Source organism: Metopolophium dirhodum, chromosome 3 (assembly GCF_019925205.1).
Source record: "Metopolophium dirhodum isolate CAU chromosome 3, ASM1992520v1, whole genome shotgun sequence".
Taxonomy (NCBI): domain Eukaryota; kingdom Metazoa; phylum Arthropoda; class Insecta; order Hemiptera; family Aphididae; genus Metopolophium; species Metopolophium dirhodum.
In genome coordinates, this window is record NC_083562.1 from 5,585,687 (window position 1) to 5,610,775 (window position 25,089).

At 31.8% G+C, this 25,089-nt stretch overlaps 5 protein-coding genes across 15 annotated transcripts; 3 read left to right on the forward strand and 2 right to left on the reverse strand.

Moving 5' to 3' along the window:
• The first annotated feature begins 1,319 nt into the window (after window positions 1-1,319).
• On the forward strand, window positions 1,320-3,669 carry LOC132940807 (WD repeat-containing protein 54-like). 6 transcript variants are annotated; one of them, XM_061008569.1, is made up of 5 exons: window positions 1,320-1,944; window positions 2,392-2,572; window positions 2,629-2,839; window positions 2,935-3,175; window positions 3,257-3,669. In XM_061008569.1, exons 1-5 carry the CDS (start codon window positions 1,729-1,731, stop codon window positions 3,395-3,397), a joined length of 990 nt encoding a protein of 329 aa, XP_060864552.1. In that variant the 5' UTR covers window positions 1,320-1,728; the 3' UTR covers window positions 3,398-3,669. The 6 variants fall into 6 exon arrangements, with proteins under 6 accessions (XP_060864552.1, XP_060864548.1, XP_060864547.1 ...); XM_061008565.1 differs by having other exon boundaries at window positions 1,320-1,585; window positions 1,686-1,944; window positions 2,935-3,669; XM_061008568.1 differs by having other exon boundaries at window positions 1,321-1,944; window positions 2,935-3,196.
• LOC132940808 (nucleoplasmin-like protein ANO39) lies at window positions 3,524-6,617 on the reverse strand. Of its 3 annotated transcripts, none has more exons than XM_061008571.1 (6): window positions 6,403-6,617; window positions 5,408-5,520; window positions 5,132-5,351; window positions 4,860-4,954; window positions 4,711-4,795; window positions 3,524-3,783 (listed from the first exon to the last, which is right to left on the reverse strand). In XM_061008571.1, exons 1-5 carry the CDS (start codon window positions 6,422-6,424, stop codon window positions 4,775-4,777), a joined length of 471 nt encoding a protein of 156 aa, XP_060864554.1. In that variant the 5' UTR covers window positions 6,425-6,617; the 3' UTR covers window positions 3,524-3,783; window positions 4,711-4,774. The 3 variants fall into 3 exon arrangements, with proteins under 3 accessions (XP_060864554.1, XP_060864553.1, XP_060864555.1); XM_061008570.1 differs by having other exon boundaries at window positions 4,707-4,795; XM_061008572.1 differs by having other exon boundaries at window positions 4,707-4,795; window positions 4,860-4,951; window positions 6,403-6,613.
• A 201-nt stretch (window positions 6,618-6,818) lies between these two features.
• Window positions 6,819-9,843, forward strand: LOC132940806 (nucleotide exchange factor SIL1). The gene is made up of 7 exons (XM_061008563.1): window positions 6,819-7,346; window positions 7,772-7,908; window positions 7,987-8,237; window positions 8,373-8,547; window positions 8,634-8,777; window positions 8,867-9,027; window positions 9,096-9,843. Exons 1-7 carry the CDS (start codon window positions 7,124-7,126, stop codon window positions 9,364-9,366), a joined length of 1,362 nt encoding a protein of 453 aa, XP_060864546.1. The 5' UTR covers window positions 6,819-7,123; the 3' UTR covers window positions 9,367-9,843.
• A 579-nt stretch (window positions 9,844-10,422) lies between these two features.
• LOC132940805 (armadillo segment polarity protein-like) lies at window positions 10,423-16,863 on the reverse strand. 2 transcript variants are annotated; one of them, XM_061008560.1, is made up of 12 exons: window positions 16,182-16,863; window positions 15,824-16,048; window positions 15,452-15,759; window positions 15,214-15,368; window positions 14,792-15,111; window positions 14,570-14,715; window positions 14,052-14,261; window positions 13,732-13,986; window positions 13,367-13,664; window positions 13,158-13,300; window positions 12,682-12,772; window positions 10,423-10,942 (listed from the first exon to the last, which is right to left on the reverse strand). In XM_061008560.1, exons 1-12 carry the CDS (start codon window positions 16,201-16,203, stop codon window positions 10,818-10,820), a joined length of 2,298 nt encoding a protein of 765 aa, XP_060864543.1. In that variant the 5' UTR covers window positions 16,204-16,863; the 3' UTR covers window positions 10,423-10,817. The 2 variants fall into 2 exon arrangements, with proteins under 2 accessions (XP_060864543.1, XP_060864544.1); XM_061008561.1 differs by lacking the exon at window positions 12,682-12,772.
• A 223-nt stretch (window positions 16,864-17,086) lies between these two features.
• Window positions 17,087-24,708, forward strand: LOC132940803 (armadillo segment polarity protein). 3 transcript variants are annotated; one of them, XM_061008557.1, is made up of 14 exons: window positions 17,087-17,503; window positions 17,909-17,937; window positions 18,033-18,236; window positions 18,300-18,487; window positions 18,565-18,714; window positions 18,780-18,934; window positions 19,000-19,301; window positions 19,368-19,513; window positions 20,272-20,481; window positions 20,552-20,806; window positions 21,643-21,976; window positions 22,053-22,204; window positions 22,480-22,567; window positions 23,720-24,708. In XM_061008557.1, exons 2-14 carry the CDS (start codon window positions 17,919-17,921, stop codon window positions 23,899-23,901), a joined length of 2,385 nt encoding a protein of 794 aa, XP_060864540.1. In that variant the 5' UTR covers window positions 17,087-17,503; window positions 17,909-17,918; the 3' UTR covers window positions 23,902-24,708. The 3 variants fall into 3 exon arrangements, with proteins under 3 accessions (XP_060864540.1, XP_060864541.1, XP_060864542.1); XM_061008558.1 differs by lacking the exon at window positions 22,480-22,567 and adding an exon at window positions 22,269-22,293 and having other exon boundaries at window positions 23,720-23,837; XM_061008559.1 differs by lacking the exon at window positions 22,480-22,567 and having other exon boundaries at window positions 23,720-23,885.
• The last annotated feature ends 381 nt before the right edge of the window (window positions 24,709-25,089 follow it).

Sequence of the window (25,089 nt, forward strand, 5' to 3'; positions counted from 1 at the left end):
AATGAACATAAAATATTGAAACCAACAACAAATTATTTATACTTTGATCTTTTACAAAAAATGTTCCTACAATTTTTCTTGATTATAAATTGTTCACCACTAAAAATTGATTTATAATTTTTTATACGTAATATAATCATTATCGTTCAGCTTGGCCCTAGTGGTTTGGAATATTTTGCTGATTATTATACATTTATACAGTACGCATACATGAATATTGTGTGCTCCTTAAAAATAGGTCTGACAATGTGTGAAAATTCTTACAATGTCTGGGTAAGTGTCGGTTAACGCTCACCGGCTGATAACAGATTTTATTACCGGCAAAGAATTCTGCCGGTTAATTAGTGTCCGTTAACCTTAACTGGCGATGGTAAGAACGGCCCTGAGTTAACGAAATAGTATTAGGTCGATCTATTGCAGAGTGAGTGCAATGCTCAATTTATGGATATTAACAACATTGCATGTCGATATCTAATCGAGAATTATCTATAAAATTATTATATTTGCAAAAGTATATTTAAACATGTTTCGATTGAAGGTATAAAGAGTATCAGATGAATCAAGTAATAAATAAATAATAGTGTCTCTCAAAATACTAAAGAGGTGAGCTCACATCGCGACCACTGACGGGTTAGAGACGATTAAGAAATAAAACGATAAGGTTCTTACGATAATAATTCTATGGTTATCGAAAATAATGAGCTAAATTTACTAAACGATTGCATGGTAAATTATTAACAAAAATATTATAAGAATACATATAAAATACATTGGGTGATTATATTTCGGATTGCCGAGCGTTGAACGAATCGTGACGTGTTACTAACTTGGTGGCCAGTTTTCCCAAAATTTAATTTCGAATTATCGAGTGTACTTAAATGCATCGTTTTTGTTCGAATTACGGCGTGATTTTCAAGGGACCGGAGTATTTACTTCGAATATTACCGAAGGTTTCGAATTACTCATGACAAAATAAATAGGTATGCCATCAACGTAACAAATATTGGTCGAGAACGCGCACCCCTCCCGCACTTCGGCCAAGAAGCCGTTCTCACCAGCAGAAATAATAATAATAATTATATAATATAATATCGGTGAAAGGATGACGTAATTTTTTGTGGTGAGACAACACACAGTAGTTGCGCATCACAAAGTTGATGGCATACCTATTCATTTTGTCATGGAATTACTGAAGGTTCGAATTATCGAGAGTCGACTGTAAATGTTGGGCGCCTGGAATTCACCGACATGCAACCGGGCATACATGGTTTCTTATCACCGTAGAGTCACCTATCTTTGTTCACCCAACTTCACACACGTTAAATAATGTGAACAACACCGCGAATAATAGGACTAACCCCGGGTTAAAATCAATAAACTCGCACGGTGGTACGACTACCGGGCTACACAATAGTATATTCTATTAAATATTAGTAACAAATTTCATTCCCGAGACAAAGACGACCGATTATCGAATCGATCGTTAGATTTTTTAATGTCTACAACGACCAACCCTTTATTCAACCCCCTCCTGGCTTTGTCTGTGTATGGTTTAGTTTACTCGCACAGCTACTACTGCACGACTGTAATAACTGCACTTCCCGATATATATAATTATTGTGATAAAATAGCTTGAGCCAAGAGAGTCGATTTTTAATTTAAACTTACTAAAACCATATATTTAGGCCATAAACGGACACGGTATTACCCGGAACCCACGGACGACCGATGTTATACTCAAAGGAAAAACAAATTTTCGTCAAAGGTACCGTGTCGGCGGTCACGAACAACGTTGCCGTGAACGTGTCCAAGTATCAAAAAACGTTGCACGGTTTCGCGGTCATCGACCGGCAATCGGTTCACGTGGTGGGTACAGAAAATTCCGTGGATAATGCAGCCGATGTTCTGCAGTATTGTCTCGACACGAAGACCGACGTCACCCAAGTAAAATGATTATAAAATCCTCGAATAAGTAACAATATTAAAAATAGTATTCGGATACGGGAAGAAATTTTTTATAACTTTAAATCAACCGGCAAAATTATACGATTTTTCAAGTCAATTACCAATTTCCCACCGTGGATATCTATGTTAGTAATTGAACCCCCTCCATACGTATCACTAGCAGGCCTGATCGAGCATCAAAACTCTCCTAACAATATTCCATGATAAACTACACCCTTCAAATGACAAAGAACAAAGGTATTTTGACCTAGTCGATACAAGCCTACAACTTGTTGACTGAAAAGAAAATTATCCAAACTTTTCAATCACTTATTATTCATAAAAGAAATTTTCTGAACTCATACAACTTACTTGTCAATAAATATTTGTACAAATTATATACATACAATTCCGAAACCAGTATTATGGTTATTTTCCTATCTTTAGATACTCTGGTGTACACTCGGCTACATAAATTGCCTTGTAGTCACTTGTTCAGAAGGATTGATCATTTATGATTGCGACAAACAGTTCAAACGCATATACACACATAACTGCGAGGACAAAAGCATGAAGGAGAAATACGCAAAAGGGATAGCTGCATTCGAGTGCACTTACCTGTGTGTCGGTACGTAAATTCAGTTTTAGTTTCTGTAAGATTATAACATAAAATTACATCAACAGGGAATAGTAACGGAGCAATCAGAGTGTTCGGACCAGATGAAGACGGACAAGTGGTGTTTTTAGACCGAAAGCTGTTCCATGGAGCCCCTATCACAGACATGTCATCTTACAAACACAATTTGGTGTCTTGTGATGAGTCTGGTTGTACAGTACTCTCACAAATTGATTGTGGAGAACTGATGATCATTGCTCGATCAAAAATTTTTGGGGGGTTTGTATAACACAGAATATGATAGCACTGCACAATTTGCCATTTTATATTTCACAAAATAACACATCTGAAGTATGAGGCATTGACACTTACAGTCTGTCTTTTAGACATCCGTGCACTACAACCGAAATGACTAGAGTCGGACTAATGGCCGTAGGTTATGGATGTGGAACAATTCGTATGTTCGACCCAACTGTCAAACTTATAAATGGAGATGCAGAAGATGAGCTACCAATGATGGTCCAGATATCAGCTCACGCCAGATGCGTAACATCAATGTCAGCAGCTAAAGATGCAGATTTGTTGTTGAGTGTATCTGAAGACTCATGGATTAGGGTTTGGAAAATAAGTTCTACAGTAATAATAATAATGAACACAAACATATTTTGCAAATTACCTACTATTTTACCATTTCAGACGGTTACTTTAGTATATTGCTACATGAAAGAAGATACCATGTTTGTGGGATGCCAATTCATTACTAGAAATGGATCAAAATTTTGTACTACTGCATATGATTCACCATATATAACATGCTACACATTAAACCAGTTGTAGGATATGTAACTTTATTTTTAAAAAAAATTTAATTAATGTAAATATGGTAAAAAATTTGAATTTAAAACAAGACATTGTATTTATATTGTATAAGTGGAGGGCTTAAATAATAATAAAAAAAATACATCAGATATTATGAATATATAATTTTAGTAACTTCAACATTATTTTGGATGTTTCTATTTTCGGATAACAGATAGGATATCCTTAATATAAGTTAAAAAGCCTAATTATTACATACAGAAGGTCAGACTAAAAAAAAAAAAACAATTTGAAATTAAAAAACCTTAATTGTTAAATAAATTAACACCAGAGGACAGTGTCTCTTGTTTCATTGGAATTTATACATCCAGGAACATTAAAGCCTGATGTTGAGTTTAATTAGTCTGAAAAAAAAAACAAAGTATTAGTACACTTATAAAATGTTTATATAATATTTAATAGATTCATTACATACAATTGGGGGAAAAAATGTCAGCGCACTATTTTATTTTTCATACCTAACCCACCTTGTAATGTTAGCTCTAGTATAAAGTAAATGTACTTATTATCTAATAATTAAGTTAAGACAAAGTGAACTGACAATAATGGAACCCCCTGTTAGGGGGTCAGCAGCAAATTTGAAAAATTAGTTTCTAGCTGGAAACTTTATCTTGACTTTAAGTTACACGAAGACGAGAAATAATTTTTAAAAAAAATTAGCATAATAATCTTGGTAGTCCTTTTATTTCCTGTTCTACAAGTCATTTAATCTTCACATAAATAGTTTATAATAATTATATTCTATTCACATTAGGAAAAGACAGCGGTGGTCAAGCAACACAAGTTCATGAGATCTATACTTGATCTTTTATTAAACATGTATTGAGTGTAAATCTAGCAGGCTGATGATGAAATGTTCAAATTAAAAAAAAAAAAAATAACAGGATACAACATTATTTTAAAGTTTATATTAAACAAGAGGCCAAAACTAGTATGTTACACTCGTGCCACCGAGAGAGCGCTACTCATTAGCGTACCCAAAATTCTCCCACTCACGGCGATGGCCTACGTTGGTGAGAACAGATGAGTTTTGGTCGCCACTTAGAAGCGATTGCTCAGTGGCACCAAAAATGTAATAAATTGATAATAATTAAAAATCACTGTTTGATGTTCATGAATAAAATGACCCAAAATTATGAAAACCTTCACATATTACTGAGTTTGAATAATGAGAAAACTACTTTATTCCAAAAAGAACATATGTAAATATTAAATTAATTCTGTAAGTTAACATAACTTATGATACAAAATAACAAAAATACATTACCTACTTCGTTATCAATTTTAGGCCTCTTAGGTGCTTTACCGCCCTTTGAATTTGAATTGGCAGCTATTTTACGTTTTTTTTTCATCTACCTATAATAATAAAGTCAAAATAATATAAATAACATTTAAAAAAAATTAATAAGAAACTACATACACTATTTTTTTCTTCTTCAATTTCCTCTTCCTCTTCTTCAAATTCTTCATCAATTTCATCATCATCTTCTTCATCAGCCATTCCTTCACCAGCTACTCCAAGTAAATTGTTTGTATTTTAAATAACCATCATATTATATAAATTAAAAATATAAAAATTTTGCTCAGAAACTAAAAAAGGTTCATCAGATTGTTAATCAGACGCAAATTACCCAAAAATAATTCATCATAGCAAAAAACAAAAAAAAACAATCACTGCTTATTAATACTTACTACCAACTGAGTGATTTCCCAATAGATGAATAGGACCATTTCCTTTTACAAGTTTAAATGTAACTGGAGGATCTGGGAACAAAAGATCAAGTACACATTGACTATGACCAGTGCCTCCTTTCAATACAACAACGGGGAACTTAATGTCGGATTTGTAACCCATTGCTTCCACTTCAATTACGTTGACTTCATCGTCCGGTACTTCCGGTCCAAGAACAGCCTGAAAAAATGTATTTGTACAAATTGTCTAGATAACTAAATATAAATTTTACCAACCTGTTTGACGAGCAAAGTATGTTCACCCCGGAAAACGTGAGTACTGTCGTTGACATCGGGTTTTACATCAGGATCCCACACTTCGGTACCCTTAGTCTTATCCAAGGTAACTCCTATAAATTGTTTGTTCACTTATACAATTAATGTTTACAACACAAGAATGCACCGTGTAAAAGCAATCCCTAACATACACAACGCGTCTAGAAATTCGTTAGGCCGAACCGGTTTAAAATTATCCCTCATCATTCCGCGCCGGAATAACATCAACAGTGCGGGCACGGGACGGCGTCGAGCAAAATAAGCAAGTTGTCGTTAAATATGGGTGGTAGGTGTAACAACGTACAGCCATATCGCGTAGCCAAAATTAAAAACCGGAAGATCGGGGTCGCCGTCTTTCGCCTTGAAACGGTCGTCATGCCCTCTCATATTATGTCAAACGCGACGACGCAACGTGCGACGGGCACACGAGGCGCGGGAGGACGTGCAGTAAAAAAAAATTCGGGAACAGACGAAAAACAACGTCTCTGTCGGGCACGCGCCCAATCGTAGAAAAATTTAATCACCAACGACACGCGTCCCGTCCGACGTGGAAAAACCGAAATAGATCGTAACGGCCGCGCACGAGGCAATAAAAAGTAAAATGAATCGAGTCGTCGATGAACGATTCATAAACGTCGACGAGAACAATAACGAACAATTTTTTCGCCGGGAAAACGTTGTCGCGCACAAAGAGCGGGCTGCGCGCGGACCATGTGACTTTTAGGCTTCGGTTTGCCGAGGGGCCACTCGAAGGGATAGAAAAAATCGCGCGCCGCAGACGGCTGTAAAAAACATTCGGCCGGAAACGTGTGAACCACGCGAGGAAACCACGCAAAACGCAGAAAATCGGTGTGGACGGGGGGAAGTAAATCGTGAAAAAAATCAGCAACGTGTGGAGCGCGCGACCATATTAAATATCGACAAACACGAAGTTTTCGCGCGGCCATCATACTCACCCCAAAAGTAGTCTTCAGTCATTCTGACGTTTCGACTGTTTATCGACGTGAAAATGTTTTCGAGCGTGAGTGGCGACGCGTTTGTAGTTAAAACGCGGAGTTGGTAAAAAGAGTACTGTTAAAATTGACAATTGCGCACAACGTGTACGGTACGACAACTGCAACAGTAATGGCCGACAGCGGTTTTCGTCGTCGTCGTCGCCGTCGTCGTCGTTGCCGGTAAACAAAATCCGTTGTCTGTCCATACACCGCCGACCATCTGTGGCGCTACCTACGGACGCCACGCCGGGTCAGTGAGGCCGGAGCTAAGGGAGGAAAAAAAAGTTCAGACCGAACGTATGGTACGCCCGTCGTACGTCGTATTCACCTTATCTGTTCGTTTCTCATTGGATGCTGTAATTGCCGCGTTATCTGCACACGATTCGGATTTTGGTTTTTGCGATCAAGTAAATAACAACTAAAAACTAAAAAATAAATAATAATAACTACAGTACGTCACTTTAACAGTTGAACATTATTTGCCATATTTAATTTTTTTTTATGAAAACACCGTCAACATTCCTACTAATGAGTGATGATATTTTGGCGGTTTTGTTTCAATATTTGCACAGGCAGTTTATTTTATTTCTGTTGAACCAATAAAATCAACCTCCGCGTCTACTCTTGATACATTTTACTCATCTACTGCACGTCCAGTTAACGTAAAATAACCTCGAAGAAAATGTTTGAAATGTCTTTAGTCAGATTATTCTTGGTGATTCTTGTAGCCGCGTCGCTGGGCGCTTTTTTGTATCTGGACACAGTGTTTTATCATTGGGACCGAGTATTGCCCCAGCCCGAAGAAATGGTTGTTGAAACAGTGCCAGAATCTTCAAAAAATGTTACGACTTTCAATAAGCCTAAAGAGTTTGTGCCAACAAACGAATGGCAAATAATCGATGCAGGTATACAATTAAATTTTGTATTATTTAGCAACTGTAATCCTATGAATTTATTCTAATTCAATATATTAATATTCCTTAAATGTCTGGTTAGATTAGAAATTTCTCTAGTTGTGTCTCATGATGCCCCAGCAAATATCTGCATATTATATTCATCAAAATGTATTGTAATATTGAAATAGTATTCTGCATTGGCTATTTGAATTATCATGTTTTCTGATTTTTTCTTTGTTCCGGTTAGAATTATGGATATCCTAGCTAAATACTTCTATATTAGGTACATAATCAATGCTTTTAATCTGAGCAATTGACTCATTTATTATAGATAATCTTAGGCTAATGTAGTAATTTTCCCTGTCAACATTTTGCTACATTTTAGTTCATTCAAAAATATGTAAATTAGTAACAAAGTTTATATTTTTCTTTAGATCAACTTATTCCTCCCGGACTTCATATACAAATTGATCTTCAGACTGGTGAGAAAAAAGTTAAATTAATGGAGGACAATAAAAAAAACAATACAAATAGTTTGGCCATTACAGACTCTAGTGAACCAAAGAATATTGTAAGTAATTTTTGTGTTGTCCTAAAAATAAATCATAATTTTTATTTATTAATTAAAATTTGTTAAATGTATTTACAGAAAGATACAAAGAGAAGTCTACCAGATAATTCACACAAATTTAGATCATATGAAAAACTTAAAGACGATCTCAAAGATTTAAATATGACTATAAAAAGTGATATGGATATCATGGATGAACTTTCTAAAAAATTTCAGGAACAACTAAAATTATATGAAGATAGTGACAAAAATCTTCAAAATATTTTAACTGATCTTGAATATCTCTTACATCAGGTTGATACAGCAGAGGTTTTTGTAAAAAATAAAGGGTATGTGTTACCTCACTTAAGTGTTTAGTAAATGTAGTTAAATCTTATAAACACTATACAAATTGTATAATATGTTTACTAAACTTTTTTACTTTTTAAATTAAATGATTCATAATGATCTATTTTTTGTTTCAGGATAAAATTAATTATAATTCCTTGTATTAATAGTAATTCCAGTTTAATGAAAGCACAAGGAGCAATGCTCCTTGGTTCTGCTGCCTCTAATAATCAAAAGGTTCAAATTGCCTCTTTAGAAAGCAATGTTATACCACTTTTATTAAAATATATTGATGATGAATTTATATTTTCTGTAAGTACATATTATATTTAACTGTTTGAAAAAATATTTATTTTGTTTTATCATTTTATCATAATTCTTATTACATTTTTACCCAGGTTCAAAAAAATTGTATCTTTGCTCTATCATCGATTACTAGACGATTTCCATTAGCGCAAAAACAATTAATAGATAATAATGGTATTCAAACTTTCATTTCTGTATTCAAAAGGCCTTCAACCGAATTAAATACTAAACTTAAGGTGACAATTATTTAATTTAATTATTGACAGTACTAATTAATCATTCATATTTTTCTGAAATATAAGTATGTTTTATTTTTTCATGTTAGTTAAAAGTTACTCAACTATTAGAAGACTTAACTATAGAAATTGAAGATGCTAAACTAACATTCAAAGAAGAAACTAATAAGAAGTTAAGCACTGAGGCTGCCGAAAGAGTTCGTCAGTATGATGATTTGCACTTGAAAGATATACTTGTTGAAAACGGGTGGTATGTTTAAAAAAAATTACATTCATGTTAGATTTTGTTGAATATTCACATTTTAATCATTTGTTAAGGTGCAACATTTTGGGCAATGAGTTTATTATACTCTCTAACCAATTACCACTTGATGAAGAAAACCATGATATGGTTGAAGCCTCTGGAAAATCTTTATTAGCAATGCAAAAATTATGCAAAGTTAAATTACAAGGGAATAAGGAATTATATCAATCACTTTACACACTACAAACTCATTACAAACAATTACACCAAAAAGATGTATTTTTTGATGAGTTATATCAATTAACGACGGAGTTGACTAACACTTATGACCCTGTATTAGAATAGTATTATGTCTAGTTTACCTTATAAATTGATGAAACTGTGTGTAACTAAAATCTAATATACTGAATATTTTTTTCTGTGATATAATTTTTATTTAGTTTTTAATTTATTGAAATTATATATTTATTTTGAGAAAAAGATTATATGTTTAGTGTTTGTTAATTATTTGAATTATAAATATATATTTAAAAAAATGTATAACTTAAATATCTATGATTTGCCATAATTAATAATATATCTACTTGACTCCAAATACATTTATATACAAAAAAAAATCCAGTATCTGATTTGGGCCTATTTTTACCTAAAAATAAACAAAGTTAACTTCTACTTAAGTTGATAGTTGGGTATCGTATATGACAGCCAACTTGTGAATATGTTAATTATTGTTAAACAAGTATTAACTAAATAATAACATAGGTAGTTAAATACATTTAATTTGTTTGATGAATATTTTTAAATAAAAGTTATTGCCTATAATAGTATTTATATCGCTCTATCAGTGTCACATATAGGAACATAAATACAGTGTAGTATATAGTAAATACATATTAATATATTATATACCTTTGTCAGTCCGTCTCATATAAGAGTATCCAAAGGCAGCGGACTTCTGTGCATGGTGGTGGTAATGGGTTTGACTAAAGTGCTGCGCTCTTCAAAATGACATGTCTTTAATGTTCCAACTATCTAGCTTAGGTTTTGTGAAGACAACAATGTACAGACAATCTTGTACAATATCTAATTTAATCAAGGATTATGGTCAGACCAAACCTGACAAATATCAGTCGTCGCCTGAGGTTACTTTATGGTTTTCTATGTAAATTGGTAAACACTTGAATAGTTCTCATTTGCTTTTGGAATTATATTATATTATTTAATATTTATAGATAATATAAATAAAGAAACGTTTGTCCTTATTAATTCTTAGAAACCCATATTACTAAGCCACAATTATTACTAAATTAAATACAATGATAGTATTTTCCAAAAATCTATAGTAGAAGTTAGGGATATAATTTGTTAATACATGAACAAAAAAAAATCATAAACATAAAATAAACTGCAACAATTGAAGCATTAAACATTCAAATTTAATAATAATGTAAAATTACATACTACACAGTACACATAATAAAAAATTATTTCAAATAAGTCTCAATGATAAATAAAACACTAATATAAGAAGTTCATTTTACGTTATACTTATTTTTCTGTCTTACTATTGCTGGGATTTAGCTATTAAATATTAAACAGTCGATAATTGATTTAAACTTAAAATATTCAATTATATCCATCTGTAAGTACATTTCCATATTCAATGATATTTATACTTAACTTATGGCATATATAAAAACTAAATTTATAACATAAATCAGTAATCCAAATAATTTAAAATAAACGTATACACTTTGAAAATAAATTTCAAATACATGCCATTGTTCATCTCATCGTTAGAGTGGCAAAGAAGTCATGTCATTTTGAATAACAAAATCGACATCCATTGAGCCATAACTGGAATCTTGTTGAGGACAAATTTCTAATCCTTCCATTGAATCTAAGGGTAGCGTGTCATACCCTGAAAACATGTGAAATATTACATTAATATATAGTATTATGATAATCCATAATATAATATAATAATTTCAACTGTTAGTAAAATAATATTGACGTTAATGTTCATAAAAATAATTTTTTTAATATTTAATGATCTATGCAAAAATGTTATGTTATGATTATTTAGATGGACGGAGAAACATTAAAGCTTAAGGGGATGCCCAGATGACGTTTAGCTCTGTTAGTTTAAAAATTAGAGTGAATCAACTATTATGAAACTTGATGGTAAGAACATTATCTGTGTTCGTATGATTGTTTTTTACTATTACAATATTACTATATACAGTTTTTAAGTGAGTTAAGGACATTTTTAATTTACGCTATATTATATACTAAGTTGAACTATCTTAAAAAACCAACATACAAACACAGATAATGTTCTTATTATCAAGTTTCATAATAGGTTTACTCACTCTAATTGTTAAACTAACGGAGCAAAACGTTATCCGGCGAGCGTAAATTTGCTATGTTACACACTTATAGGACGGAGACAACAAATGTTCATGTGGCGTTCTCTAAAGAATTTATTGCAATAGAGATAAAATTAAGTGAGTGAAAGCACAGTAGGTATTAAAAGATTGTGTTAGTAACTATTACCATACTATTACCAATTGAACATTGATTATTAAATATCATACTTCCTTGATGTATTAAACAAAATATTTGCATGTTTGCAGGTTTCAGTGCCATTTTGCTTATTTTGAATTTTGAGTATTATTTTTAGGTTTATTATCATATATGAATGAAGTCAAACTAATTTTGTTGAACTTTTTAAATATATGCTCATTGATAATGTTAAAAATAAATAAAATTAAAACTTTTGGATATGCAATTATTTTTTTATAAATGAATAGCCAGTACCTAATTCTTGAGCAGTGAACATATTTTATCTACCGTATAATATATGCCATTATACTAGACACAAATTTTGATAAAAAGGCATTTCATAGAATAAAAATGAAAATAAATGTAAATGTTTTTGTTAAATATATTTAGCATCTTTCCTATTTTTAATGCATAAATAGTATATATTGAAATACAATAAAATATACTCAATGATTTAATTTAAGTGCTAAAAAATATATTTTTTAGTGCTATAACTTCCGAGCACTGTTTATCAGTTTCAAAGAAAACTATGAAAAGTTATGACCCAACAAAAGTTAGATACCTACTCTATTTTTTACTTTGATATGACTCGAATTAAAAACATGTATTTAATTTTAACTGTTTGAAATATTTAGTTGATCTCATTATCTCAAGACTTTTATAGTTCACATGTAATCTACAAGTTATATTATTATACATTATAATTAGGGATGAGTATTTGAGGTTTTTAGTTTTTCACATATAAGTTATATTCATACATCAAACAGATCAAGCATAATCAAGTTTGAAATGTTTGAAGTATGACAGTATTCTGTCAAGTGTAAACTGTACCATTATTGTACTTTGAAATTTGTTATGATCTAACCATTAAACATTTTTAGGTTTGAATACTTAAGATCAAACCATCCCTAATTATCATAATTCAATACTTACAAAATATAAAATATTAGTCATTTTAGTTGGTACTTGGTAGTACTATAACTTACCAAATCCCCAAGCAATGCGACGAAATAAAAAAAAAAGTGAGCTAAAGCAATACTATGTTATCTATTATAAAAATACATGTAAGCAGTGGTTTTTATATTTAAAGTGTACCTGAAGCACTGTGTTTGGGTGACCCTACACCACTGTAGACAGTGCTCAATCCTTGACCATACATATCATACTCGTTCGCACCTATCATGTCCTGTTGGTTGAAAAACACACAAAAGCTCAAACAATGTACAAGTGTGCAAATTTTCTAATATTTATAATGCCTAACTAAAAAACATAAAAACAACTTCATACAATAATACTTGGGTACTAATAATACTGTAATAGAAATACAAAATATGGTGTCAAGCTAAACATGGATGTATTGATAAGAGTATATTGAACTATGTGCAGGAATTAAATTGTTGTAGTGTAATACAACTAGCTTGTGGATCAAATTGTAACACACATATCTAATTTAATTACTGGACTTACCTACACAATGTTCATAGATAAATATTATGAAGATGAATATCTCACGCTCTAAGTTTTATCAAATATCTGCACACTAATAAAAAGTTAAACCTATTAATATATACCTGAAGATCTGGTGCTATACCAAGATCACCAGATGGCCATAAATTTTGATCTTCGCTAAATAATGAGTTACTGAGTTCCATAGACAGACATTTTTGTAATTTATGTTCAGAAACCCTAGATAGAATAGCAGCTGCACATGTAGCTAGAAAATATACAAATTATTAAACCAATATATTATTTTAAATTAGAAAAAAAGAAAAATACTAACCAAGAGCTTCATTTCCACAATGTAATAATTCACTAAGTGAGGCAGTTCCTCCTTCAGCTTCTATCATATCGGCACCTTCTTTATCCGCAGCTAACTCGTTTAATGTGTCAGCAGCTAAACGTTGTATATTTTCAAAGTTGTTAAATAATAACTGTATTAATATAGCCATAAATCCTTGCTGAGAACGCATTATTGATCGACTTTGCGATTCTTTAGCTAATATGTGTAACGTTCCAATAACACATTCAATAACCTCTTCCATCCGGACTCCTTCTGGTTTTACACTAGTATTTGAATGCTGAAATAGATTTAATCATAAATATTACATTATGAATCATTTTGATAAATGTTATAAAAATAATTACATTCTGAAGATCTTGGAAAGCACGCATTGAAAGTCCAACTAAATTGTGTATGGCATTATGTTCACGAAGTAATCCATGAGTTGCTTTACACTGTGCTATATTTTTTATCAAACCAATTACAGCTTTAATAAGAGGCCAATGAGATGATGGTTGTAATAGCTTGGCCACAACTTGAGCACCACCTGATCGACAAACTGCATTTTGAGCGTTTTCAACTTCTGCGTGTCCTGATGTTATATGTCTTAAAGCACAAACCTAAAAGAAAAATTTTATAATTTATAAATAATTCAAATTGTAAAAATATTTGAATGAAATGTTACAGCAGGTTTAGTTATCTCTTCATTGTCTCCAGCGTTCATGATTGCACGTACAAGAGCTTCAACACCTCCAAACTGGCATACAGTCAACTTATTTCTCTGGTTATTACATGTCAAATTCGATAATATTCCAGCAGCACAAGTTACAATATTAATATTTGTGTGACCCAAAGCTGCAACTAGCGATTGCAATAGTTGTTCTAATCCATCAACCTAAAGTTTTGAACGAACTATAGTTTATGACTTTTAGAGTAAATATTGAAAAATTATTATACATTCATAATCTAATATGTATACTATTTTTTATGAATTAAAGGAAATTATTTTAATAGAATGAAAATGTATTGTATTGTTTGTTAATTATGTGTATTAGAGACTACCAAAATTAAACAAAGAAAGTTGTCACTTAGAAGATAATAGTTTGAGCCTATAAAGAGTATCAAAAATTTAAATATTCATAATATTATTATATTAATATTTATATTAACATTTACACAGTTGATCAATATTGTTGAAATTACCTTTGTTCCTGCATCTGATAAGTTTCTCAAAGTCCATAAAACATTATACACTAATTGCTGACTGTCATGTTGAAGATGCATTGCCAAAGCTTGCATTCCACCAGCTTCCACAATAGCTGGCTTGTTTCGTGAGCACACAGAAAGAACTAAAAATATATAAAACAATTAAATATAGAATGAATACGATAATTTAAGTAATTATAAATTATAACTATTTTATACCTTTAAGAACACGACAAGTGAGCCATAATAATTTCTCATAATTATATGAACGCATAATACGCACAAGTTCAACATGTCCTTGTGCAGCTAGTATTATCAATTTGCTTTCTTGATTTCCACAAGCCAAAATATGCAGACAATCAGTGATGATAGTTAAAAACTTAACAGTAATCGAATGGCTATTCGACTTGAATGTCAACAAAGATATCATTTTTTGTAAGCCACCAGCTACACGAACAGCCATTTTAGAACCATCTTGATGCAATAATAAATTATGAATAGTTATCACAGCATCTCGTAAAATGGTTACAACAGGAGAGCTATTAAAACAGATTTAAAATAAAACCACGAAACATATGTCATATATATAATAAAGTATATTTGTTATTGGTCAAGATTTAAATAAGACAATGTTAAATCACCTCATTAATTTTACCAAAGCTGGTATTCCTCCACTCTTGAAAATTGCTAATAAGCCCTGACGGTGATTAGACAAATTTCGTAATGTTCCAACTGCACCAATTGTGGTGTCCAAATCATTGCTGTTTGATATAGATTTAACTAATGTACCAATCATCTATAAAATTTAATTTAATTTTAAGATGTTTTACTTTAAAACAAATAATTCTGAAATAATTTTAAAGGAAAATAGATGTATACTTGTGGGCTGTTTATAATTGCATGCAACGCAGCTTCTCTGTTAGATAGTTGATAAACCATGACGGCAGCTTGTGATACAACAACTTGATCTTCATCATTCAACAACTTTATTAATTCTGGAATAGCCCAGGTGGCAAGTTCGGCATTATCTTGGTAGTTGATCAAATTGACAACAGCATATTTCAACATTTGGCTTGGCCCAGTCATATTTTGTACATTCGCAGCACTGTTGACATTGAATTGGGTGGGCATTTCCACTTCATCTTCTAAATTTTCACCACAAGTTTGGCCTAAATGTTGATTCATGCCTGAAAACATTACAAAATATAAAATATCTACTGTTACACTGCAACAGTAATTTAATCATCATACCTTCGACTTGATCATGTGGAAAAGATTGCGGGAACCCTTGATCAAGATCAAACAAAAGTCGGTCCCTCTCCATATCATCTTCTTTGGTAGTTATAGAATGCGTCTGGGTGCTACCTCCGGATTGTATGCCAGAGTCTGGTAAATATTGGCCGCTCTGCTGCCATACCAGCGACGGATCTTTGATGTCCATGGTCTCGTTGATTGGGTTCACCATGTTACCGGACACTATTATGCGTACACATAGATATTATAATGTATATTATACATAGATAAGAATACATGAATTACATAGTCTATGATGAATTATGAAAAATAAAAAAACAATAACTGAAACGTAGCGATCGTGAAAAATACGTACTTCCTCTAGGTTGGTAGCTCATGGTTGTCAGTAGGTATTTCGACCGTAGAGGTACTCACAAGCCACAGCACAATAAATTTATTGAAACTCACTCGCTGACGTGCGAAGTTTTTTCTGGACGTTGCACTCGACCGGGCGCCGCGAAAGACACTGATACCGCCGACGAAGTGCTCGTCGTTATCGGAGTCTTCGGTATTTATGTTTTTTTTTTTTTTTTTAAACCGATGTTTTTCTCACTTCTGCTGTCGAACGGAATGGTCTCGGATCGTCTATCGTTTTGTACGAACAACTGCCGAAATTCGGACGCACCACGAACGTACGGATATCGGAGTTAAAGCGCTACAAAATGGCGTTGGGGAGGTGTTCCCGTTCGTCCTGTCCTGGGTGTGCACTGAGTAGCGCAACTATTCACCGGGGGTGTAAGGAAGGATCCTCCGCGGGCCGTGGCAGCCTGACGGTAGTACACTTGTCACCGACGGCTCTATATATATATATATAAGCGAGTGCACACTCCACGTCTGGACCGCGTAATACTAGGTACACAGTATACACTGTCTATAATAGTACACACTATACACACTTAAATATTATGGTACTGGCGTGTCGTGGATGGTGGTGGAATGCACACACAACTACAAAACTACACATATCACCGTACGATATTCCAATACAACATTAGTACAAGGCAAGTTAATATGCACAATGGCAATAACAACTCTTATTATTGTACATCTCCGGCTTTTCGTGCCCGATAATATTGCGGCGGCGGTCACACTGCCACGGAATCCGTGTCGGCGAGGAAAATATTCGTATCGACCCGACAACCGAACACTGCCGCCGAGTGGCGTAGTATTTTCGTAGTAAATAGTTGTGTTACACCACCACGCACCACCGCCGAATCGTACTCTGCTGCAGTGCTATAGTGTATTTATCCTGTTCGGAGTGCAGTGCTTGCGTTCGCCGCCGCCCCCACCGCTCCCGAGTAATCCGTTCTTGTCGTATTTTTTTTTTCCGTTTCTTTCCTATTATTATTATTATTATTATTATTATGTTGTTGTGATTGTACGCCTACTCGGCCATATTTCGTTGTCCGACAAACTCCCGCAGACGGACGTGACTCAGAGGTCCGAGTGAAAGAAATATTGTAAAATAATTCGTTGATAGCGCCGGACGATATTACGCGTTCCGCGGCAGTAGTAATATCACCGATCTTCGCGAGACGGTAATGTTTACGCGTTGAGTGTTTTCATTTTTTTCCTACCGATCGTCTCATCTATTCCGTTGGAGGATTGTATTGCTGCGGTTCCGGACATCGTTCAAAAGTAAGTGTCCTCGATGCGACGTCGTTTACTCACTCGATACAACATTAATCCCATCCGTTCGCGATTAATAATCGAGCAATATCGCTTGCTTCCCGTCCCGTACCCTCCTCCAAGAGGAACCAAAGTTTTGTAGAACTATTGATATCTATAATATTTTTTTATAAGATAAATCTTTGTTCGTGTCCAGTTGAATCATATAGGTAGGTAACTGCTGTACAAATCGTGTCAAATACTTGGTAAACAATGCATGACTAAACATATACTATGAGTCATACAATCTTAAGGAATACCATATCATTACCATTGTGGAGTTATATTATAAAAAAATCATGTAATTTAGACTTAAGCAAACCGTACCAGTATCATATTAACCAGTACTCTCTTTTATTTATTTTTTTGTTGTAGCTCTAACAGAATGTATCAATCACGAGTGTGTAAGTATCATATTGTCAAACAACCTACTATTATGATTGCATCTACCCATTAAGTATAAATCCTAATTTAATTTCATATGTTAAATTTTGTTAAGTGCCGAGTAACACGGGTTATTCAAAGGATACAGCCATGATGTGGCAACAAGGTGGGCAGTACTTGCCAGAGTCCGGTATCCACTCTGGTGGAACCACCCAAGCGCATTCTATTACTGACAAAGAAGATGATTTAGAACGTGACCAATTGATCTATGAACTTAATCAAGGATTTTCACATGGGTTTACTCAAGATCAAGTTGATGGTAAATAGCATAATTATATTTAAATAACTACATATCAATAATTAAACTAAAATGTTATTCCAGAAATGAATCAACAACTGAGTCAGTCACGTACTCAAAGAGTAAGAGCAGCGATGTTTCCAGAAACACTGGAAGAAGGAATTGAGATTCCTTCTACACAATTCAATCAAGGACAGTTGACAGCTGTCCAACGGTTAGCTGAGCCTAGTCAAATGCTTAAACATGCCGTAGTTAATTTGATTAATTATCAGGTAAATACTTTTTTATAATACTAAATTCTAAATTATAGGTGACATTTAATATTTAAATATACATTTTTATATTTTAGGATGATGCTGATTTGGCAACTAGAGCTATCCCAGAACTCATAAAATTATTGAATGATGAAGACCAAGTTGTTGTATCACAAGCTGCCATGATGGTTCACCAATTATCGAAAAAAGAAGCATCACGACATGCAATCATGAATAGTCCTCAAGTAAATTAAATTTTTTTTTATTCATATTTAATAGATTATTTTTTTAATGATTGATTGATGTCTAGATGGTTGCTGCATTAGTGAAAGCATTGTCAAATAGTAATGATTTAGAAATGACTAAAGGTGCAGTTGGTACTCTACATAATTTATCACATCATCGACAAGGACTTTTAGCTATATTTAAAAGTGGAGGAATACCAGCTTTGGTTAAACTACTTAGGTAATTACTAATTAGTAATTCATTTTTTCATCTAACTTATATAATAATATACAAATATTTTTTAGTTCTCCTGTCGAGTCTATATTATATTATGCTATAACAACTTTACATAATTTATTGCTACACCAAGAGGGTTCAAAAATGGCAGTTCGTCTTGCTGGAGGTCTACAAAAAATGGTAGCGCTTTTGCAACGTAACAATGTTAAATTTTTGACAATCATAACTGATTGCTTACAAATATTAGCATATGGTAATCAAGAAAGTAAATTAATTATTCTTGCCTCTCAAGGACCTATTGAACTTGTACGTATTATGCGTTCATATGACTATGAGAAGCTTTTGTGGACAACATCTAGAGTTTTGAAAGGTATTAAATTTTATTATTTAATATTTATCGTTTTAAATTTAATAAATAAATAAATGTTCTTTTCAGTTTTGTCTGTGTGTTCAAGTAACAAACCGGCAATTGTGGAAGCTGGTGGCATGCAAGCTCTTGCTATGCATTTACAACATGGCAGTCAACGTTTGGTACAAAATGCTTTATGGACCTTGCGTAACTTGTCTGACGCCGGAACTAAGGTATTTTAGAATCAAAATATATTTATGTTGGAATTGTAATTTGTATCATATACTAAATGATCTTGCACACAGATCTGGCTGTGACAAATTAAATTCCGTGGATTTTAGATTTACCCCTTCTTAAACTGTTAAATGTGAACTATAAAAATTTTTAACAGTGATTTAGGTTGTTTTGACAAAATATAAATTACAGGTTAAAAATCATATCCTATTATTATAATTATTTTCTTACTGAATCTATATTGACTAACATTTTATGAAATCGTGCAAAAATTGAATTTGCATAAGTGTCATCTGTTTTATGTCTATGATTTTATAATGTAATTAATTACAGCTGATCTTGCACATCGTTGACCGTGATAAATTAAATAACGACAGTGGATTTACTCTGTCTTTTAACTACGTTAAATGTAAGCTACGCATATTTTTACCACAGTAATTTGACCAAATATAAAATACAGGTCTAAAATTTTATCTGATTATAATAACTGTTTAATTTGCTGTCAGCAATTGTATATAAACAAAATAATATTAGTTTGTGAACCCACAAATCCCTGGTGAGCCTTTCTTTTTAATACAAAATATAAAAATTAGCTCCGTGGTGCCTCAGGTATAGGATGTACCAAAGCCATGAGTGTGATAGTCTTGGCTGTGGATTGCTTACAAATATACATACACACACACACACACTGCATTTTATTAATATAGATATATTATTATATTAATAAGTTTGCTAATAAACTATTTTTATTTTTAAGGTTGATGGATTAGAACAGTTATTGCAATCGTTGGTAATTGCTTTAAACCATTCAGATGTTAATGTAGTTACTTGTGCTGCTGGAATTTTATCAAATTTGACTTGTAATAATCAACGTAATAAAGTTACTGTGGTTCAAGTGGGTGGTGTTGAAGCACTAGTACAGACAATTATGAATGCTGGAGATCGTGAAGAAATAACTGAACCAGCTGTAAATTTAATTGTTTAGATAGAATTGTATTAAATAGTTTGAATTAAAAAATATCATAATTTCATTTCAGGTGTGTGCTTTGAGACATTTGACATCTAGACATGTTGAATCAGATAGTGCTCAAAATGCTATACGTCACATTGGAGGTATTCAAGTTATAGTAAAGTTGTTACAACCTCCTTCCCGTTGGCCACTTGTCAAAGCTGCTATTGGACTAATTCGAAATGTAGCTCAATGTCAAGGAAACCATGTGCCATTAAGAGAACACGGCGCAATTCTCCATTTAATACGTTTATTGATGAGAGCGTTTCAAGATATTCAAAGGGTATGTAATATGAATCCCGGAAAAAAAGTTCGACAAGAAAATTATTATACGGAAAAAAAGTCCGGTTGATTTATTGTTTCATAAAAAATATTTAAACTTATTTAATTAATTCAAAATTAATAATATTATATATGATTGGTATGATCTAATATAATTTAAAACTATAAAGAATTAAAATTTCACGTCGTTATACAATCTACAGAAATAGAAGGTATTAAGGTAAGGTAGATGGAAAAAATATACTAGAATATATGATAGAAAAATCGTGTACATTAAAAGGCAATAAAGATAGCACAATTAATCTGTATTATAAGATAAAATATGAATGGAAGTTAATTTCTAAAATGCGTGAAGTGTTAGGAGTAGATAGAGCTAAAATAGCGTAACAAGAATTAGGTGAAGGGATTCCAACACCAAAAAAACGTACCGGTGAACGTTTAAAAAACTTATGTTCTAGAGTGGCCGTTGACGAAATATCGGTGGAAGAATTTTTAATTAATATTGGCCATTGCATTCGAAAACGAAATAAATATTAGTTTTAAATTTTAATTATTTATAGTTTTAAATTAAATTCATATTATATATTATACATTTAGTAATTTTATTTTTTTTTAAATTAAACCGGACTTTTTTTTTGTATAATAATTTTCTTGTCGGACTTTTTTTCCGAAAAAAATTAAATCGGACTTTTTTTCCGTGTACTTTTTTTCCCCAGACTTTTTTTCTGGCTCCCATGTAATATATTACTGTATGCATATTAATATATGTATTATCAATTTTCCATTTGATCCGTAAAATTAATATTTATATTTAAAATTTTCAACTTGACTTTATAGACATCTACAAATAGTAGTGTAGCAGGATCTGGCAGATCACAATCAGGTGGTGTATATGCTGATGGAGTGCGCATGGAAGAAATTGTTGAAGGCACTACTGGTGCATTGCATATTCTTGCAAGAGAATCACACAATCGAGTGCTTATGCGCTCCCAACAAGGACTGATAGCAGTATTAGTTCAATTGTTATTTAATGATATTGAAAATGTTCAACGAGTGGCTGCTGGTGCACTATGCGAGTTAGCTATTGATAAAGATGGAGCAGATATGATTGAAGCAGAAGGTGCGACAGCGCCTCTAACTGAACTATTACATTCCCGTAACGAAGGAGTTGGTAAGTGTAAATTATTTTAATTTATAAAATAACAAAAAAAAAAAATGCATCATGTTTTTTGTAATTTTGTTTAAAGCAACATATGCAGCAGCAGTTTTATTCCGAATGTCAGAAGATAAACCAAATGATTATAAAAAACGGTTATCAGCAGAGCTGAGTAATTCACTATGCCGTGAAGATCAAAATACATGGCCACCTAATGATCTTGGAATGGGGCCTGATCTTCAGGTAATTAAAATCATTAAGACTTCTTTTTTTTCAAGTCTGATTTAATATAAAATGTTTCTATTAGCCAGAGGCATACATCGCTTGTTGAGGTATGTTTTCGAATAAACAGTAAAGTGTCATTGTTGCTTTTTATCTGAAAAATGTATATATATTATATAATTTTATAAGTTGATGCATGGTGTTTTGTACACCTAGGCAGTGTTGGCATGGAATATTATTTATTTTATTATTGTTTTGTACAGTAGTTAGATTTTTTGTTTATATTTTGTAAACAGGATGCATACGATTTGTATAGTCACGGACTTGGTAGCGTTCACAATGGAATGGGCCCAATGAGACGTAACAACTACCATCAACAGTCAGGTACATACATGTTTTAGATCTAGTGGCTGAATTTGCTTAACTATACTAATAATTCTGCGCTTGTTTTGCATGCAATTCTACATTAACAGTAAGTACAAAGTAAATAAATTCCTCATTAAAAATATTTAATATTTATAAATTTTTGTTTCATTAAAATAAATATGTTTTATTTAAATTGTTAACAATATATTATATGGGAACAGTTAGAATGAATGGGATTATAAGTGCCAGTGTTGTCAAGCTCTGTCGCTAGTTTAAAACTTTGTACCGGCTGCTCTCTAGACAAGATAGGACAACTCTTCCCTATTTTTTAATAGTAACATTACCCCAGCCCCACCCGTGGAAAATTCGACTTTCTGGGAAAACCGTTAGAGCAGGAATTACGTGTATGATGTTCTAGATCTATCTTAACTTTTCTGTTGCCCGGAATAAAAATTCTGATTCGCAGCAGTATATTATCAGGTAAGCAATCTACCTGCGGTAGATCACGGACCCCGTGTTGTTTGTACGTAAGTGTATGAATTAACTCTAAAGTATCAAAGCTATACCAAGTTAGTCGTTTTTACTTGGCATAACTTTGATAAAAAAAAAAGTAAAAAGTAAATTTTACCCTTTTTAAAAAAGTATTAAGTATAAAAATTTACTCGTTTAAAAAACCTGTTAAAATACAACCCTTTTATTTTACTTTAATTCTTTTATTTTTTATAAAAGTTAAACCCTTTTCCACATTTTCCGAAATAGGAACTCTTTCCTAAAATCTAACCTTCTAAAAAACTAAACTTTAACCCTTTTTTAACCTTGTTTTTGATTTTCAACTTTTAAAAGTTGAATATTTTGTAAGTTTTAACTACAAAATAATTTTTAAGCTTTTTAAAAAACTCTTAGAGCAGGAATTATGAAAACGTGGTCAGGGAACACAACAAACAATTGTTATTTAAGTAATTTTAATACGATTAATATCTTACTCCTACCAAACTTTTAACAAATGCAATTGAATTATATTTGTTAAGTTAATTCTTGTATAAAACATTTAAATATAATTTTTAATAAATCGGCTTTAGATTAGATTATAATGATTCTATTAATCTAATATGCTAGTTTTTAATTGTGTAATTTATGTAAATAATGAACAATTGATTTTATATTTTTAAGGGTATGACACGTTACCAATAGACTCTATGCAAGGTTTAGAAATATGTTCTCAACAAGAATCCAACTGTAGTCCGATGGACGTAGTAACAGCTAATGATATTGATTTTGGTCGTCTAGGAGATTTACCTGAACCTCCTCAAGACAACAATCAAGTAGCTGCTTGGTATGATACTGACCTATAAATTTGATTGAAATAACCTAATAAGTATTAAATATGAAATAGATTAAATTTTTTATATTGTAAATAAATTACAAATCACTTCAGTTGTTTGGACATGGACAGATACTCAATTCATATAAACAACTCTGGGTTGTAAAATGGTCCAAATAACGTAAATCAGTTTTTTTTGGCGGAAATAAGCCAAGAGGTTACAAACAATAACTAATGATGTTGATATAGCTTAAAAATAATTATATGAGGACCATTTGAATAAAATAAACTATGAATCAGCTAACAGCATCATTATAATTATTAAACCTCTAGCACTATTTTGAATTATTAACATACTGTCATTTATTTTATGTAATGTATGTACTATCCTTACATTTATAATAGTGTATATTTGCTTTATATAAATTAGTATAATATATTATTATTTTCCCAAAAGTGAAACCAAAAATTAAAAATGTTCTTTATGTTTCTTGTAGTTGAAAATTATTGATCTCTGTTATTCTTCGTGTTTTTGTTTACAGTGATTTATTTTTTATGAAATAATTAGATATGTAAACTAAGTGAATTTGTTTTTAAAACTGATTACACATTCATAGAAATTATTATTTTATTTTTAACAATTTATTAATTTCATTGTTGTTATAACATTTTTGTGTTTGCATACAACTAGATAAATCATCTAAATATTTTTATTTTATATTATATTTGATATTATTTATTATACTTATTATGTACCAACATTATATTATATTTTGATTCTTACTAAATACATTTTTTTTTTATCAAACTAAATAAATAAATTTGATATTATACTGTATATTTATTAAATGGCATTTTATTTTAAATGTAAAATACCAATATTTCGGCAATGTTTATATCTGAGCGTAACCATTAAACTTTTACTTTATTTGCTCAAGGATATAACAATTTAATAATAATATTATAGAATTTCTAAAAAATAATAATTTTTATGTTGATACCTTTGAAAAAGTAGATACTTCTAAATTCCTTGAAGTGAATTTAACCAATGCAGGGATTGGAACATTGAAATTAATAGTAGTAAACATAAAACAGATAAAATGTATAATATACTATATCCTGCTAAAATATTCCAAATCAATGTAATTTTGGAAGCAAACATCATAAATAGGTGGGCAAGTGGGTCACTGTAATGGATGGTGTTAAATTTGAATTCAAT